Raw genomic sequence first — 20,116 nt, 5'->3', positions numbered from 1 at the left:
TTTAGGTTTTGATTTTTAGTTAAATTGATAGTTTTAGTTAGGTAAATGTGTTTAGAAATTAAATTGGGCAAGAAATCATTAAATTTTCACAATACCCACTCTTGGCTGGATGCTCAATGCTGTACAATGATGATGAATTGATTTTATTCTAAGGGAAATGAAGAGAAAATGATGAAAAACGATTAAACGTGATAGAAAAACAAAGTAGAAAATTAACCGAGTTAATGTCCCATTTTTGGCTGAATTTTCCAAGGAAGGGAGTGAGCTGATTTTGTTGTTTTTAGAAGGTTATTGGCTGATATTTAATGGTTAGAAATGTTGGAGAGAGAATGGGATGATTTAGAGCTAAAATGGAGCGCATTAGCAATTGATCGGGCAGAGTGCCAAAAATAGGTTAATACCGCGTTTAAGCCGTTTTAGGCTATTGCATTTCATACCATGCATTAGTATAGGATTTAAGTTAATTATATAGTGATTTAGCATCAATGTGATGAATTGTGTAAATTTTTGTAATGTGTCTAGGAGGAGAGCCTTCCGGAAAAGGCAAAGAAGTCGTACCAGACGAGTAGTGATCGGGGCGCTTAGAAAGCTTTTAGTTTGTACAAACAGTGAGTAAACTTATTATTATTGTAAATTATCTAGAGTTTATTTTAAATGCCCTTTATGTATTTTATGAAATGAGAACGAGATTAAAACGGGATTTTTGATGTTTTAGGAATAAATGTGACAAATAAAAATATATTGTATTGATTATGAAATTGAGTAATTGGAGGCTACAAATTGACTTGAAAAATATATATTTTCCTAGGAATGACTTATGAGAAATGAGTATATGTGGCTATATTTTGTGAATGCATTGGGAAATTTATGTAAGTTGTTTTACTATACAGGCTGGATAAATAAATAAAAGCCACGTTATACTGTCGAAATTTTATTAAAATTGGTGGGTTAGTCACTGCAGTGACGGGTTTCTGTGGACTGCCTATTAGAGGGGCACGGTAAACCCAGTTATATAGTTACTCCGTTTGTAGAGGCGAGGAGGGTAACTCCCGGGGTAGTATTAGAGCTCACTTCATGTCGAACCCCCACGTGAATGTGTAACTCGGCCAACGCCAAGGAACGGCTGGTTTTAAAAATAAAAATGTGTTTCACGTGTGAATATTTTAACACCCTTGGCGAACTAGGTTAGATGCCTCGGCCAAGGTATCCCCGAGGATTAGTTTTGGCTTGAGCCTTGTTTTAATAAAAGACATACGCTTTAACAACTGTTTTGGTAAATTACAAATATTTTATGGTTTAACAAACAAATTGAAAACATTATGAAATGGGTTGAAATTTGTTGTTTAAACTTGCCTCCATTTTACTCGTCTTTAGATATTTATGATAATGTCTGTTTACTCATTGGGATTTTATAATCTCACCACCCTCCTTTCCACCCATTTCAAGTTCAGTATAGACTGTAGATAGCTGATCTCATCGAGGACTACCATTGGATCTGCATTTTCCAAACCGTAGGTTCACAGTCCTCTTTACTTTTGTTTATTCGGGGGCCCTCTTGTTATTGTAAATTAAATTAAATATTTTGGCTTACTGTATTTCAGTATGTATAAATTTATTTAGCTTTTACGCTATAAAAAAATTATTCACGTATAACTCTATAAATATTGTTTTATAAGAAAATAGAATATTTTCCTTAATATTTCTTTTATTTTCTTATTATATTCAAATAACAGTAATTTCGTTTTAAATGAAGATTTTAGACTTTTAAACTCATTTTGAATATGAATTATGTGTTTTGTACTTGTATGTTACGTTTTAGCCAGTTTCGAAATTTTTGAAAAAAAAATGACCAAAATACCCCTATGTGGCGAAAATTTTATTTTGATTGTTTTTGATCTAAAATAGTATATATTCTATAAAAACTCGATATTTAACAATGATTGCTCACAGGAAAGGAAAGAAATTGATATGTAAGCCTTGCGGGGTTCCAATTGCCATTCCGAATAATGAGTGTCAATTGGGAAGTCGCGACGATTGTCATGGGCCTGAGGCAGGTTCCGGGTCGTGACAGCATATATGTGATGGATAGCATGTTTGCATACTAAGAGAGTCTCGAAAAATTTACAAAAGTCGGTATTGTACTTAGACGTACAACAAAGTTGATTTAAGCCTCGAACTAGATCAAATAGAGAATTCACGATGAAATTAAGAATTTTAAAGTCCCAGAATGGTTTAATATGGTGATTCGGAGTTCGAGGATCAATTTGGAGTCAAACCGAAATTTTCGCTATCTAGGGGCAAAATGATCATTTGCCACCTAGGGACAAAATGAGAATTTTAGAAAAGATTTTTTTGGTCCCATTTGACTTATTGGAGTATAATTTGACTTATTGGAGTAAGATTTGAGGTTTAGAAGTGAAAAATTTTAATTTCGATATAATTTGGAGTAAAAGGGTAAAATGGTAATTTTGCCACCCATGGGCAAAATTGTAATTTTTCACCACCAGAAAATTTTTCCAGCACATGGTCTTCCTTTATCCTCATTTTGACCATTGACTAATTGTGTGGTGGAGATAAAAAGGATTAAAATTTTAAAATTTTAAAAATGGACCAATAAGAAAATACCATGTGTCATACCTTTATTATTTTATTGTTTCTTTATAAAAAGACATAAAATCAGCCCATTTTCTTCATATGGCCGGCCAAGCAAGGAAGAGAGAGAAAGAGAGGAAGAACAAAGGGAAAAACAAGAAAACCTAGGTGAAAATTCAAAGAAAAAGTGAAGAAATCAAGGAAACAAGTTAGGTAAGTTAGAATTTCTTTAGTTCTCCTTGATACCTAGCTTACCCATGCTTTTGTTCTTGATTTCCATGGTTCAATATTGAGTTGTTATGATGAATTCAATTCTGAAAAATGGGTTAAGAGAGAGAAAGTTGTTAGTTTATGTTAGTGTTTTAAGTTAGTTTAGCATATTTAGAAACAAAACAACAAGAAAAGAATTTATTTTCTCCCACAACCCTTAATGGCCGAATTTACCATGTGTTGAGTGAGGATGAATTTGATTTTCATTCTAGGAGAATTGGTTGAGAAATGATGAATTATGAGCCTAGAAAAATAATGAGAATTTTCGGAGCAAAAAAATAAATTTTTACCCACTAGGGGTATTTTCGTAATTTGCTATCGAGACTGATAAATTGAATTTCATTCACAGTCATTAAGGTAATTTAGGTATAATTGGAGTGTAGAAAGTGAGAAGAATTGATTTGGAGTTAAATTGGAGATAATAGGCCGAATTAGGTCAGCACCGCATTTAAACGGTAGTCTGATAAGTTGTATATCATATCATGCATATATACCGAGCCTGAATTGATTTTATAATGGTCAAGCATTGATGTGATGAATTATGTATTGTACATTGTGGATAGGTGGTGAGCAAAGTACACTGGTAAAAGTACAGAAATTGTGCTTGGAGACTGGGATTAGGAATACATCGACTCCTAGAACTGTGAGTGAACTTATTATCGTCTTAATTATCTAGAGTAGTTTTATACAATTGTGTGATTTTATGGAAAATGGGTTTAAATGGTAAATTGCTATGTTTTAAGAGAAATTGTGATTTTATAAAATGATTTTATAAATTTTCTGAAAAATTGAATACTGGATTTGAAATAGAGTAATTGGAGACTGCCTACTTGTGTTGTAAATTTATGGTTTTAAAATTGAATGGCTTATGACAATATATGAGCATGAATGGCTAAACTGATTTTGGTGTTAGAATTATTTATACTGTGTATTCAGCCTTGAGAGGCTAGGTTGCGATAAATTGCCATGTCATGCTAGAATGAATTTTATTGATTGGTGGATTATATATTAATTATTCACTGCAGAGGGGGTTCCGTGGACCAACCTATTAGAGGGGCACGGTAAACTCCAATATATTCTTACCCCGAACGGAGAGGCGCGTAGGGTATCTCCTAGGGTAAAGCTTAGGGTTTACTTCACGCTAAACTACCACGTGAAGGGGAACTCAGCCAACGCCAAAGAACGACTGTATTTTTCTCAAACTAAAAATATATTTTAAGTGTATACAAAAATTTTACCAGCCTTGGCGGACTCGGTTGGATGCCTTGTGCAAGGTATCACCGAGTATGAGTTTTGGCACGAGCCAAAGTTTTAAGAAATTCATAAGCCAAGTTGATTTCTCGATTTATATGGATTGATTTTATTTGGTTGAAATGAGTTGAAAGGTAATGAAATTACAGTATGATGACTTATTTTAATTGTCTCCATTTACTCGACTTTAGATAGTTTAGATGGTATCTGTTTACTCACTGGGATTTTATAATCTCACCACCATCATTTCCTCACATTTCAGGCTCGGGGAATTTCATAGTTAGCTGACTTTGACAAGGATCTTCATTTGTACTCGAATCGGTAAAAGCTGTAGGTTTTCAGCTTCCAATGCATTTTGAATAGATGTGGGCCCACATGTCACTGTGAAAGAAATTTTATGCTTTGATTATTTGCTTTATAGTATATATGAATATAATTAACTTTTACGCTATAAGAATTATGTACCGATAGTTTTATGAAAATTATTTTACAAGAAAATAGTTTATTTTATTGAATATTTTTATTACATTCAAATGGTCAAATTTTCACTTCAAATGAACGTTTTAGATACTTAATTTGTTTTTAAATCATTAAATATATATTTTTTGCTTACCTACTACATTTTTAGCAAGTTTTGAGATTCTCGAAAAAAATGACAAAAATACCCGTGTGAGCCAGAAAACAATATGTTATGTTCTGATTTGGAAATGATTTGTAATCCTTCGAATTTTGATATTTGATGACTATTGCTCACTGGGGAAGTGTGGAAGCTGATACGAGAGCCTTGCGAGGTTTCGATCGACATTCGAGGTGAAAAATGTTTGTCGATGTCACGACCCGGAACTCCCATCGGGCCCGTGACAACCGTAGCGATGTCCCGATAAGCACTCATTACCCCGAATGCCGATCGAAACCCCGTAAGGCTTAGCATCAACTTCCGCATCTCCCCGGTGAGCGACAGTTATTAAATCTCGCATTTCAAGAAATCATAAGTTGTTTCCAACTCAAAACAAAAAAAATATTATTTTCTAGCTCACTGGGGCATTTTCATCATTTTTTTTTTGAAATTTTGAAATCCGTAAAAATGTAATATGTAAGTGGAAACACGTATTTCATGATTTAAATTAAATTTTGAAGTCTAAAACATTCGTTTAAAGTAAAATTATAGCTATTTGAATATAATAAAAACATTAAATAAAATATTCTATTTTCTTAAAACACAATATTTTCAAAGTCTTCCTAAAATAACTTTTGTAGCGTTAGAGTAAAATAAATTTATTCATATAGTAATAAAGATAATTAAAGTATGAAATTTCGTTTACAGTGACACGTGGGCCCCTAACTAACCAAGAAGGTGTAGAGCTACGAAACCTTACTTCCTATGATGCAACTCCGAGATTAATTCTCGTCTTAATCAACTATCAACAAACTGTCCTGAGCCTGAAAAATGGATAGGAAGAAGGGTGAGATTAAATAATCCCAGTGAGTAAACAATTACCATCAAAAGCATCTAAAGCCGAGTAGATGGAGATAATATAAAAACGTTATATCTCGATAATGTTCATAACACAAATTTCGTTTCAATCTATACCAAACAATTTATTTTCATCAAAATTTCTCGGCTTATGAATTTCTTAAACTTGGCCCCTGCCATAATCATTCTCGCGGGTACCTTCGTCAAGGTATCCCACTGAGACCGCCAAGGCTGTTCAATGACCCATACCCATAAATATGTTTTCACATTTGACACACAGCCGTTCCTTGGGGTTGGTTGAGTCTCACTCTCACGTGGTGGCCCGAACGTGAGGTGCACTCAAATCATACCTCAGGAGATACTTCACCCAACATCTCTCCCCGGAGGTAAGTATATAATTGAGTTACCGTGCCCCTCTCATAGGCAGTCCACGGAAACCCCCACCACTGCAGTGACCGTTTAATATACCACCAGACCCATAAAAATTTCAGTAGCATAATATGGCGAATAAAATGTAATCCAGTCTACCAAGACCAATCCAAAACTGTTCATGTATTTCATGCCAACCTCAAAAATTTAGCCATCATGCTACCATAGTGTCATAAGCCACAATTTCAATAACATATAAAATCATAAATTTCAACACAGTCTCCATATACTCAATTTTCCCAAAACAATATTAGTTTTCAAAACCAGTATAAATATCATTTTTATTAAAAAAATATTTTAATTGGAAAACATAACATTTTATAATTTAAATTCACCATTCAATAAAAGCATCAAACAAGTATAATAACTCTAGATATTTAAGACGATAAATTGTCCACTCACAGTTCTAGGAGTCGATGTACTCCTAATCCCAGTCTTAAAGCACAATTTTCTATACTTTTACCAGTGTAATTTGCTCACCACCTATCCACAATGTACACTACATAATTCACCACATCAATGCTTGACCATTATAAAATCAATTCAGACTCGGTATATATGCATGATATGACATGCAACTTATCCGACTACCGCTTAAATGCGGTGCTAACCTAATTCGGCCTATTACCCGATTAAATTAGTAACGCGTCCAATTTAATCTCAAATTAATTTTTTTCAGTTTCTATACCTCAATTGCACCCAAATTGACTTAATGTCCCTCAGTGTGGTGCAAATTATCAGTCTCGACAGTAAATTACGAAAATACCCCTAATGGGTAAAAATTCGTATTTTTGCTTCGAAAATTCCCATTATTTTTCTAGACTCATAATTCATCATTATTCATCATAATTCCTCAAATAAACATCAAGATCATCAGCCAATATTCCCCTAGAAAATTCGGCCAATAATGGTAATGGAGGAAAGTAAATTCTTTTCTTGTTGTTTTGTTCCTAAATATGCTAAACTAACTTAAAACACTAACATAACTTAAAATCAAATTAATCTAACAAGTTTCTCTCTCCTAACCCATTTTTTCCAGAATTGAATTCATCCTCAAATCACATGATTCAACCATGAAAAATGATGAGAAATGCATGGAAATGATAAATCTTAAGCTAAGCTTGAAAAATCATACCTTTAAACACTTGATTCCTTGAAAAATCACACTTTTTCTTTGAATTTTCTCACTCTAGGGTTTGTTCTTATTTCTCTCTCTCTCCTGCTGGTTCTGGCTGACCATCCCAATGAAAAATTCTGGAATTTTCAAGCCTTTTAATAGGCTTAATAAAATATTATTATTTTATTTACCTTTTGAATATTTTATTATTTTATTTTTTTCTAGCCATCTTTTTGACTTTCTTTTTCTACCACTCAATCCTCTTCACTTATCCATGTCTTCCATGAAATTTCTAGACTTTTCCAAAGTTTTGGTGGAGCAAATTTTTAAAAATTACACTTTTGCCCCCGTAAAGTGAAAAATTACATTTTTACCCCAAAAACTGAAAAATTGCCCATAGACATATTTTTCATCTCTTATACTCATACCATTCTCCAATTTGTCAAATGTGATCTAAATTCTCTCAAAATCTCAAATTTTGTCCGCGAGTGGAAAAATTACAATTTTGCCCCTAGATAGTGAAAATTTCGATTTGACTCCGAATTGATCCTCGAACTCCTAATTACCGTTTTGAGTCATCCTTGAACTGTGAAACTCTTAATTTCACCTTAAAATTCCTATTTGAACTAGTTCGAGGCTTAATCGACTTAATGATACCATTAGGGGCAATATCGTCTTTTAACTATTTCTCGAACTTCCTAAATATACAAACATTCTATCGAGCATGTGAATGATATTATAATTATTTTACAAAGCAGGGTTTGACAGTCGAGACCTCGCGGCGGTTGTCACGGGCTCGATGAGGAGTTCCGGGTCGTGACATATAACCAATACAACAATGGATTCATTTGAACCACAAACTAAAAATCTCTAAAAGGGTAGATAATGAAGTTTAAGTTCAAAAAGGTGTGAGCTTTCACAAAAATAAGAATGATTAAGGAAGGTTAAGCTCAAAAAATCAATTGAAGGGTAAAGATATGAACGTTAGGCTCTTTGTTTGCTCAAAGGTAAGAATTTTGCTGCTCACAGCTGGTGCTCTTGTTTTTTTACCCTTTTCGTCTTCAAAGCTGATTGAAAATCTTTCAAAATCCTTTTCTCTGCTTGCTTTAATGTCCTTAAGATGTATATTTATAGCCTTTGAGATTTTCTACCCGTTGAAGTAAGTTTTGAATCATTTCTTGTAAGTTCAAGCCAGCTTGCACAATTCTGTTGCTTCTGTAGAATCAATTCTTTGTAGTTGAATTGTCAGTTCTTCGCAAAGTCTGTAACTTTTTGTCTTTGAAGAATCAATTTTTCTATTCTTTAAGTGTCAGTTCTTCTACAATTGGGTGTAAAAGTGACCCTTTTGCAATCTTGGAGAATCTATTATGTTGCCTCAAGGTGTTAGTTGTTCACTGTGGACTAGTGCCAAAATTTGAGTTCAAGCTTAAATTTTGCCGCTCCACTTTTGTCTAGTTGTGCCACGCTTTTCTTGGTCACTAAGTTTCTGAGTTGTAGTCTTAGTGGTTCAAGAACCAACTTTTTCTTCTTGTAGAATCGACTCTTTCTTCCTTACTTTTCTCCTTCTGCCTTCTGTCTCTCCAAAATCGTTTCTTTGTCTCTTAGGTGTCGATTCTTCACAACGTCTATAGCTTCTATCTTCCAAGAATTGACTTCTCATTGTTTTAGAATCAATTCTTCTTGTTGATATTTGCTTGAGAACTGATTTTTTTCTCTCTAAAATTGATTCTTCTTGTAAGTAAAGAAATATATTTTGTTTCCTTATCATTCAAGAATCAAGTCATTTCTTTTGATAACTTTATCCTTAGGCTGACACATATAATTTTGAAAGTAAGAAACTTTTGAGAAAATTAAGAGAATGACTTCCATATTAAAAATATGTTCAAACAATTAAAACATTTCAATATATTTTTCTATTAAGTTCAACATTAACAATCCTTTGAGATTTTTCTTTATACTTAAAAATATCTTTCACTTTCAAAGCTCATTAAGTTCAATCAATTTTGTCATATCAAAACAATAATAAAACTAACAGAATGTATAAACTTTCATAAAACAATATAATATACACACACACACATAAGAATAACATACTCATATATATTTCATAAAAAAAATCTATAGATGTGTGTGTTTATGAAATATATAGAATAATATTAATATATTATTCTTATATATATAAATATCATTAGATATGTTATATTAACTATAAGTAAGTTATATTTTACAAACTAATATATCTAGTTAGTAATAAGTAATTAAAATATATTATATAAACAACAAAATAATATTATATATTTTATAAGAATAATATATTAATATTATTAGATATATATATATGTACACTTTCATAAATAAATAAGACATGACTATATTATTGTACATAAATAGCCTATTATATCATTATACTAATTATATTATATATAATTGTATAATTATGTATCTATTATATAATTACAATATACATATATTTGATTTACACATAAGCACTTCTATAATTTATAATAAACTTTATTTATATGATTACAAACTTAATAACTTTACTAGTGATTATCTTTTTTTATATAATATATAGTATAATAGTTATTATATATACAAACTTTGTAACTTATAAAACTATAACATATATTAATTTGATATACTATATAATATTAATATATAACTTATAGATATTGATATATAAGTAACTTATATTTTACAAAATAATATATTTAGTTAATAATAAGTCATAAACAATGTATTATATAAACAACAAAATAATTTTACATATTTTATATTTTACATTAATATATAATAGATTATGATTATCTATAAATATTATTTTATACATATATTAAATATGATCTGTGTGTGTATACTTTCATAAATGGATAATAAGGAACTAAATTATTGTACATAATTAATATATATATATATATATATCATTAAATGATTACTAACTATAAGTAAGTTATATTTTACAAAATATTATATTTAGTTTGTAATAAGTAGTAAACAATATATTATTTAAACAACAAAACAATATTATATAGTTTATAGAATACTATATTAATATTATTAGACATATATATATATATATATATAAATACTTTCATAAATAAATAAGATATGATTGTATTGTTGTACATAACTAACATATTATATCATTATACTAATTATATTATATACATAACAGTATAATTATGTATCTATTAATGATAATATACATATATTTGATTTACACATAAGCATATCTATAATTTATAATAAACTTTTTAAGGACGTATATTTTTATTTACTTAATGCCAATGTCAAATTGACTTGAACTTTATGAATACATAAAAATAAAAATAAAAATAACAATGAAGGAAGTTCAAAAACAACTTTAATCCTAACAACATCCAATTTAGGGAGATTGGATGCCTAGTCCAACTTGACTTCATAAAACTAGGACGGCTAAATAAAACCGGGTACATGAAGACCAATAACTACAACCCATTAAATCTATTCATAAGTTGGCCAAATAACTGAATTATTTCATGTGGAACCCATTGTTGAATGTCCAAACCAAGACGAAGAATGACCTTAATTGAACAATGTTGTATGCTAGCCCCAATTTATGCTATCCTAAAGCTTTTTTCACACTTGGAGTTGTCCAAATGTCTCAAAGTAGCTATCCAAATACTTTCAGCCATCGTTTCCTTTCCATTAAATTTGATGAGAATCAAATTTAAATTCAAATTTCTTCGAACCATGTCCAACTCCTTCACATCAATATAGTCGCTTATTATGAAACTCAAATTCCTAAGAAGTCAAATCTAAACCCACTTCCTCTTCAAACACCTCTTTATTCGGACTCTATCTCATAAAAAGTTTCCAGTCGGATCCCACTTCTAAATTTCATAGAACTCTACAAGATCACTCTCTCTTATAACTCCTTGTTTGGCCAATTCATCGTCCTCATGATTGAACTCCCTTAATGTGTGCTTAACCTTCCAAGAGATAATATACTTTTTCAGCCACTCAATTCGTAGCATATACTGCCTATAAATCCATGGTGCTTTCGCAACATTACAAATCCATGTCACTGCATTAAAGGAATCGCTTTCAATCCACAATTTAAGTAAGAATTTTTTAAGTGCTTGAATAATAATAGGAAGATCTCACGAATGGCTAAAACCTCAGCATGGTTGGCATCATAAACACCAATTTGCTTTGAAAATTTCATAATAACTTTACCCTGGACATCTTGTAAAATTCCTCCAATTCCTGCCTTACTCGGAAGACCTAATAAAGCTGCATCAACATTAAATTTAACCCATCATACTTGAGTTCTCAAGCCTTTCATTTCATTGCTGATTTTTTCCAAAGTTGAAATTGACTTCTTTCTTCACCCAACTTGATCTAACTTCAAAGCCTATAAAAACAACCTTTCGGAGGGCTTGACATCGGAGAGTCAAGCCGCAGAGTCATTGAAGCTAAGAAAAATTTACAGAAGTCAAGGAGATTTGAAGATCAAGAATACAATTCTTAAGTTATTCTATATTTTCTTTTATTCTCTTATTTTCTTGGTTTTGTTTTTGATGTTTAGATTTTATTCGATGATAATGTGTGACTTGATGGGGAACTAAATTTTTAATTTAAGATTATAATTGAACTCATTATGTAGTCTAAATTATTTATCTTTTTTTTTTTTACTTATGCTTAATAGATTTAAGTTGTTTATTTTATTCTGTTCTTACTGTTTCTAATTGCCTAATCACCAATTAGATTGAATTGAAAATCTAGGTTAAACCTTGACGAAGGAGATTTAGGTAAACCTTAAATAAAATAGCGTATGATCAAATATACTTAGTTGATTAGGTGATTTGATTTGCATATAAGGTAGTCATACACTTAAAAGCCATACGTAGTCAAAATTAAAGCACAAACTTAATGAATCTTTCTTCAATATAATTTGCATAGACATATAGTAAATTAATTGGGAAATATATTTTTATGAGAAACTAGATAGAGACTCGTAAATAATTTAGGACTCTGGGTTAGCAACTTAATCCATTAAACTAAGTTAAAAGAGAAAGACAATATTCAGATGAAGTATTAAGGGATATCATAATCTTAAGCCTGTTAATCACTAAAAGTTAAATTTACTGATATATTAATTTTAGTTTTTAGTTTATTAATTTAAATTTTCCTTTTTAATTTTAATTGTTTAGATAAAATTAAGGTGTGTTAATTTTAGTAGTTAACAATAAAGATTAATTCAATTTTCTGTGGGATCAACACTCTACTCATCTTTATATTATCTTTATGATATGTACCCTTGTGTGAGTTGAAAATTGAACAACAAAGTCCTCGTTCAGAAATAGGCACTTTGTTGATCAAGGAAGTATGATATCTTGCGGAGGCATTAGTTGAGATGAACTTGGATCGATCAAAAGCACCACTGGAACTTGGTTTGGATTGTTTTGGTGCCATTCTAGAGAGATTATGGGAAAAAGATGGTGGGTGGAGTTGTAAAAAAATACAAACCTTCTAAGACTCAAAAGAAAAAGTTGAGAATGGAGAGAGGTAGAAAAGTTTGAAGGAGGAATACAGAGGAAAGGAGAGGCAAAAAAATGTAGAAAAAAGGGGAGCAAAAGAAGGTTTTAAGTCAAAAAAATCGAGCTAGGCCCATTCTAACTCCATGGCCCTCAAAACGAGGGCCTTGACTTTCACCTATTTGGCATCTGAGTAGTGCGCTTTGAGTTTCAACACCGCAACACTCACACATTTTATTTCCCACTTCTTTTTTGCTTTCTTCTAGAGCCACGGCCCTCACATTCAAACATTCTGTGTTAAGCCTGTAATTTGCCTCCTTTCAAGGCCGCGACCTTGACTATGATTTTTTTTCTCTTTTTTTTTTTCAATTTTTTTCATTCAGTTTTTTTGTTTTTTATTTTTTAATTTTTTATGTTAATCTAGAAACTTGCAAAATGAAACTTAAATTAATTAGAATAAAAAAATCAAAAGAAATAAGTTGTACATAAAATTAAAGAAGATGAATAATAAATTAACTGAAGTTTAGAAACTTGTGTTGCCTCTCAAGAAGCATTTCATTTATAGTCTTCGACTTGACTGATTTGGTCTTTAGGTTATGTCAAGCAAGTATAGGGAGGACTTTTGGAATCAATTTTGCCTCTCCAATAATGCTTCAATCTTTGTCCATCGACTTTGAATTTTCGACCATCCATTCCCTTAACTTTGATTACTCCATGTGGAAATACTTTATTGACAATCAAAGGACCAGACCACCTTGATTTAAATTTTCCCAAAAATAATTTTAAGCGAGAATTATAAAGCAACACCAATTGACCTTGCACAAAGCTTCGTTCCACTATCTTCTTATCATGCCATTGCTTTGTTTTCTCTTTATAGAGTTTGGCATTCTTGTAAGCTTATAAGCGAAATTCATCAAGTTCATTTAATTGCAACAACTTTTGCTCACCCGTTGCTTATTGATCAAAATTTAATTTCTTCACAACCTAATAAGCATTGTGCTCAAGTTCCACCGGTAGGTGACAAGCTTTGCCAAAAACTGACTTGTATAGAGACAAGCCAACTGGGGTTTTATAAGTAGTCCGATATGCCCACAATGCATCTTCCAATCTTCTCGCACAATATTTTCTTATGGGACATACCGTTTTCACCAAGATCTGTTTGATTTCTCTATAAGACACTTCCGTTTGGCCACTAATTTGAGGATGGTACACAGTTGCAACCTTGTGTTTAACTCCATATTTTGCAAGAAGTGCATCAAAATATTTGTTGCAAAAGTGACTCCCCTCTTCACTAATAATTTCCTTTAGAATATCAAATCGAGTGAAAATGTTGTTCTTGATGAAATTCATCATCACCTTGGAATCATTATGAGGAAAAGTTGCCTCTTTAGCCCACTTGGAAACATAATCTACCACAAACAAGATATATTTATTGTAGTATGAAGATATAAATAAACCCATGAAGTCAATACCCCACACATCAAAAATTTCTATCTCCATGATGTTATTGAGAGGCATCTCATGTTGCCTTGAGATATTACCCACTTTCTGGCACCTGTTACAATGCAAAACAAAATTGTGAGCATCTTTAAATAATGTAGACCAATACAAACCTGATTTGGGGACTTTAGTATAATACCCTATACTTTGATATAGTGACTAATAAAGCTTATTGGATGCCAATTGAGGTTAATTATAATGTTTAGAAATGATAAAAGATGAAAGGAATGGTTTGGGATAAAATATTTTGCACACGAGAAAATAATAATAAAATAATAATTTTTTTCGGAGAAGAATTTACAAGATAAAAAGTGATTCAGAAGTCAATTGAGGCATAATAAGGTATTTTGGGTATCAAGGGGATAAGAGGAGACAAGAGGAAATGTTTAGAATAAAATAATATTTTATTAATAAAATAATATTAAAATATTAAAATTTTATTCAATGTCAAAATTTTTCATGAAGAAGGAGTATATGGGCAACCTAAGTGGGGGAGAAGAAGAATGAGAAAAATTTCGGAGAAAAATGACGTTAATGGGGTCGCGTGTCTTATTAAGTAAAGATAACGCAGGTAAATAAATATTTTAAATATTATGGGGACACTGCATTGGAGTACCAACTTCATACTTTGTTTATACATATGTAGAAGAAGATAATAGAAGAAAATTGGAGTTAAATGATTGTTGGGAGGACTAAATTAAATTAGAAAGAAACTTAAAGGGTAAAATGGTAATTTTGCATAAAGTTTGGTCAAAGCTTCCTTTCCTTTTCAGCCCAAAACAGTCCTTATCCTCCCAGCAACATATTTTCTTCTTCATTCTTGAAGCTTCCAACGCCATTCTCTGATTCTCTCATGGAAAACTAATTTTCTTTCATTTTCTTTCTTTCTTATCTTTTCATTTCTTTTCTCTTCTTGCTTCATTCTTCTCCCAACTTCTTGTGCACCAAAGTTACAACTTCTAACCCCAATTTTCAGCACATATAAACTCTAGGAGAAGAAGAAAGAAAAAGAGAGAAAGGAAGAAAAAGCTTGGTTTTGGTGATTCAAGCAAAGAATGGTAAGAATTCTTGTTTTTGGATTGAGTAGTCTTTGAAAATGAGTTAGTGACTTAGAGAAATCTCTTGTGGCAGCAAAGATTGGCTTGATCAGAGAAAAATTGGTAATATGTAAGCCAATAAACCCATGGGTACATGAAGACCCAAAGTGGAAAAGGAAAATGGTAAGTTGAACACTATGTTTTAAAGCCTACGGTTAGTTGAATATTATGAGGAATTATAGTTGTTGAAAGGATTTATTTGCCTAAGCTAGTTGAAAATTGTTAAGATTGTATGGCATGTGGTTTGAAAGAAATAAAAAAGGACTATTGTGGATGGAGGATTGAGAAACAAAGTATTGAAAGTTAGATAGATAACGATGCTTGTAAACTAGGAAATAATCAAGTGAAAGTGAGAATAATTGTTGCTGCCATACATGTGGATTATGTGTGGAAATATAAGATGGATTTGGACAGAAATTATTTAGAAAGGTTGAAGTAGGCACGTGATATCATAAATAAGTTGCCAGTGATATAATCTAAGAAATTTTGTAAGCAATGGATGTAAGTAATTTTGGTAAAAATGTATTAAGATGTGAGTTAATTGAATATGGTTTCATGATAGGATGAAAATATAAATTTGAGTAAGGATCAATTGATTGAAGTGCTGCCCATATACGTATGTAATTAAATATATTGAGTTCGTATTATTGCTAGGAAGTGCAAAGATAAAGTCAGAGAACTGTGGTGGCATGCCGGAGTAAATAACGAGCGACCGACCAGTGAAAATAGTTAGAGACACCTTCGAACAAATAGCAACTTAATATCTCTGTAAAGCCTGACCTTATAAAATACTTGTCATGACATGCATGTGATGGATAGCATGTTTGCATGCTAGGAAAGCATCGAAAATCGTTAAAAGCCGATAGAGTACTTAATAGTATAACTAAGTTGAACTAAGCTTCGAACTAGATCAAATAGAGAATTTAAGGTGAAATTTATAATTTTAAAGTACCAGAATGACTTAAAATAGTGATTCGGAGTTCGAGGATCGAATTGAAGTTAAATTGAAAATTTCGCTATTTAGGGGTAAAATGGTAATTTTGCCACTTGAGGACAAAATACGAATTTTTTTGAAAGATTTTAATCATATTTGACTTATTAGAGTATAATTTGAGGTTGAGAAGTGAAAAATTGTAATCTCGGTATTTTTCGAAGCATAGGGGTAAAATGGTAATTTTGCCACTTTAGGGGCAAAATCGTAATTTTCCACCACCAGCACACTTGTCCAGCACATGGTCTTCCCTTAGCCTCATTTTGACCTTTGACTAATCATGTGGTGGAGAATGGAAGCATAATTATTAAAGTATAAAAAAAAAAGAAAAATGGACTAATAAGCATGTGACGTGTCAAGTAAGGATATTTTGTTATTTTCCATAAAAATCAGCCCATATTTATCCCATTTTCTCTTCATGTGGCTGGCCATAGTAAGAACAAAGAGAGGAAAGGAAAAACACAAAACCTAGGTGGGAAAATTCAAGAAAAAGTGTGGGATTTCAAGGAATCAAGCAATCAAAAGTAAAATTTCTTGATTTTGACTTGTGATCTACCTTTCCCATGCATTTCTCCTTATTTTTCATGATTAAATTTCATGTTTTCATGGTGAATTCATGGCTGACCAAATGGGTATGGAGAGAGAATGAAGTTGGATTGATTTGATTCTAAGTTATGTTAGTGATTTTAGTTAGTTTAGCATATTTAGAAACAAAACAATAAGAAAAAAATTCATTTTCTCCCATTACCCATAAGAGGCCGAATTTTCTAGGGAGAATATTGAGGCTGAAATTGATGATATTTCATGATATTTTGGTGATGTTTGATGTTTGGTGAGGCTAGAAATTAAATGGGAAATTTTGGTGTGAAAATATGAATTTTTGCTCAATGTATAAACATGTGTGATTATTGATCCGGGACTGATAAATTGAATCTCATTCACAGTTACTGAGGTAATTTAGGTATAATTGGAGTGTAGAAAGTGAAAAGAATTGATTTGGAGTTAAATTAGAGATTTTAGCCAATTAGACCGAGTATAGTATGACTTAGGTCGAATATTACATTTAAGCGATTAATCGGACATTTTGCATTCCATATCATGCATTAGTAGTCTAAATTAGTTTAATTTCAATTTAGTACCAATGTGGTGAATTTCTCGATTTTGTACTGTGTCAAGATGGTGAGTCCTCCGATAAAGGTAAATGAATTGTACCCGAGGATTAGTAGTCTTAGTATTTAAACAATCCCCACTCTAGACATTGTGAGTAACCTTACCATCATTTTAATTATCTAAAGTATGTTTTTATTCGGTTTTAGTGAATTTTATGAAAATGAGTTCAAATGGTAAATTTTTATATTTTGTAAACAAAATGTGTTTAAATGAAAAGACTTTATAAATTGTCTTGAAACGAAATAACAATTTTGAAAATAGAGTAATTAGAGATCACTGGTATGTTGTAAATTTATGATTGGAAATTGATGGCTTATGTTATATTGTTATTGTGTTGGCATGATTGGTTGGGCTGTATTTTATGAATTGTATGAATTGTTTTATTTTACCCTTGCAGGTTGGGTAGTATTATATTAGCCCTGTCATGCTGTTAAAATTTTATTATATGGTGGGTTTAGCTTGTTGCAGTGGGCGGATTCTGTGGACCAGCCTATTAGAGGGGCACGAAATTCAGATATAAATATGTACCTCGGTCGAAGAGGCGCGTAGGGTATCTCCTGAGGTATGGTTAGAGTCCACGTTACGCCGAACCACCTCGTGACGATGAACTCCGCTAACGCCAAGGAATGGCTGTGTTTTTCAAACTAAAAATATGTTTTCGTATATACGAAATTTTTACAGCCTTGGCGGACTCGGTAAGATGCCTCGGCCAAGGTATCCCAGAGAATGATTTTGGCAGGAGCCAAGTTTTTTTAAAAAACTCATAAGCCAAGTTGACTATTTAAATGAAATGAATACTTATGTTATGAAAAACTTATTTGGATGAAATGTTTTAATAGTCTCATTTTACTCGGACTTTAGATCTTTTGAATGATGTTTGTTTACTCATTGGGATTTTATAATCTCACCACCCTCATTTCCCTCCATTTCAAGCTCAGATTAGACTGTAGATAGTTGATCTCATCGAAGACTACCCTTAGGTTTGCATTCTTCAAACTGTAGGTTTATAGTCCTCTTTACTTTTGTTTATTCGGGGGCCCACTTATTATTGTAAATTAAATTAAATACTTTGGTTTACTGTATTACAGTACGAATGAATTTATTTAACTTTTACGCTACAAAAATTATTTACGTATAACTCTAAAAATATTGTTTTATAAGAAAATAGAATATTTTACTTAACATTTCTTTTATTTTCTTATTATATCCAAATAATCAAAATTTAGTTTTAAATGAAGATTTTAGACTTTAAAACTCACTTTTGATTATGAATTATATGTTTTGTACTCGTATATTACATCTTAGCCGATTTTGAAATTTTTGAGAAAAAATGACTAAAATACCCCTGTGAGACAAAAATTATTATTTTATTTGTTTTGAGTTGGAAATAGCTCAAAATCTTCGAGAATATGATTTTCGGCAACGGTTACTCATGAGGGAAATGAGATACTGATATTAAGCCTAGCGGAGCCCCGTTTGGCATTTCGAGAAATGAGTGTCTATTGTGATACCGCGACGGTTGTTACGGGCTCGAGGGGAGTACTGGGTCGTGACAATTCGATTGGTATCAGAGTTTTTGATTTTAAAGATAAGAGTTTTTGGTTTTAAAGTTGTTTAAAAAAAATTTACAGTATCAGAGTGGCCCCGGATTAAGTTAGGTTAGGTTGAATAGAATGCATGCATCTGCATATAGAGCCTAAGGTTTCCTAAACTTGCTCGTTTTCTCTTATAGATTATTATGCCTCCTCGACGTGGACGCCCACCTCTCACTAGATCGATTGGGAGGGGAAGAAGTCGTTCCCAATGTCGTCAACTAGATGCAGTAGGGGAAGAATCGACTGCGTTTACCATTCGGGTAGCACTTGCTGCTGAGCAGGTCGAGACTCCTCCACATCCTCCGCCACCTACTGGTATTCTCGCCATGCCTATTGAGGTAGCACAAGCATTAACAACTTTCTTTACCGCAATGGTTGGTCAAGCTCAGACTGGTCAGGCTCCCCCTATAGTGCCTCCAGCTACTCTTTCAGTTCCGTCAGTACAGGATGTATCCATTTCTAAGAAGCTGAAGGAGGCTAGACAATTGGGTTGTGTTTCTTTCACGGGTGAGTTGGATGCCACCGTGGCAAAAGATTGGATTAATCAGGTTTTAGAGACACTCTCTGACATGAGGTTGGATGATGATATGAAGCTAATGATGGGTACGAGATTGCTAGAGAAGAGGGCTCGTACTTGGTGAAATTCGGTGAAGTCCCATTCTACTACTCCTCAGATATGGTCTGACTTTCTTAGGGAATTTGACGGTCAGTATTTCACTTATTTCCATCAAAAAGAAAAGAAGAAAGAAATTTTGAGCTTGAAACAAGGAAATCTAACGGTATATGAGTACAAGACTCGTTTTAATGAGCTGATGTTATATGTACCGAATCTAGTGAAATCTGAGCAGGATCAGGCCAGTTATTTCGAGGAAGGGCTTTGTAATGAGATTAAAGAGCGGATGACAGTGATGGGTAAGGAGCCACATAAGGAGGTGGTATAGATGGCTTTACGGGTTGAGAAGCTCGCGATTGAAAATAAGAAGATTTGAATCGAGTTTGCAAAAAAGAGGAATCCTGGTATATCTTTTAGTCAGCCAATAAAAAGAGGCAAAGACTTATCGACTTCAGCGAGTACTACCTCTATTTCGGTGACATCTCCTCGACCTCCATT

General features: G+C 32.2%; 1 protein-coding gene across 1 annotated transcript; it reads right to left on the bottom strand.

Moving 5' to 3' along the window:
* Positions 1-13,636: 13,636 nt before the first annotated feature.
* On the bottom strand, positions 13,637-14,152 carry LOC148764561 (uncharacterized). The gene has a single exon (XM_088806420.1). The coding sequence runs from the start codon at positions 14,150-14,152 to the stop codon at positions 13,637-13,639; it is 516 nt and encodes a 171-aa protein (XP_088662546.1).
* Between the last annotated feature and the right edge of the window lie 5,964 nt (positions 14,153-20,116).

The sequence above is a fragment of the Theobroma cacao genome, chromosome 1 (assembly GCF_053813885.1).
Source record: "Theobroma cacao isolate CCN51 chromosome 1, ASM5381388v1, whole genome shotgun sequence".
NCBI classification, from domain to species: Eukaryota; Viridiplantae; Streptophyta; class Magnoliopsida; order Malvales; family Malvaceae; genus Theobroma; species Theobroma cacao.
This window is presented reverse-complemented; position numbering and strand designations above follow the sequence as displayed.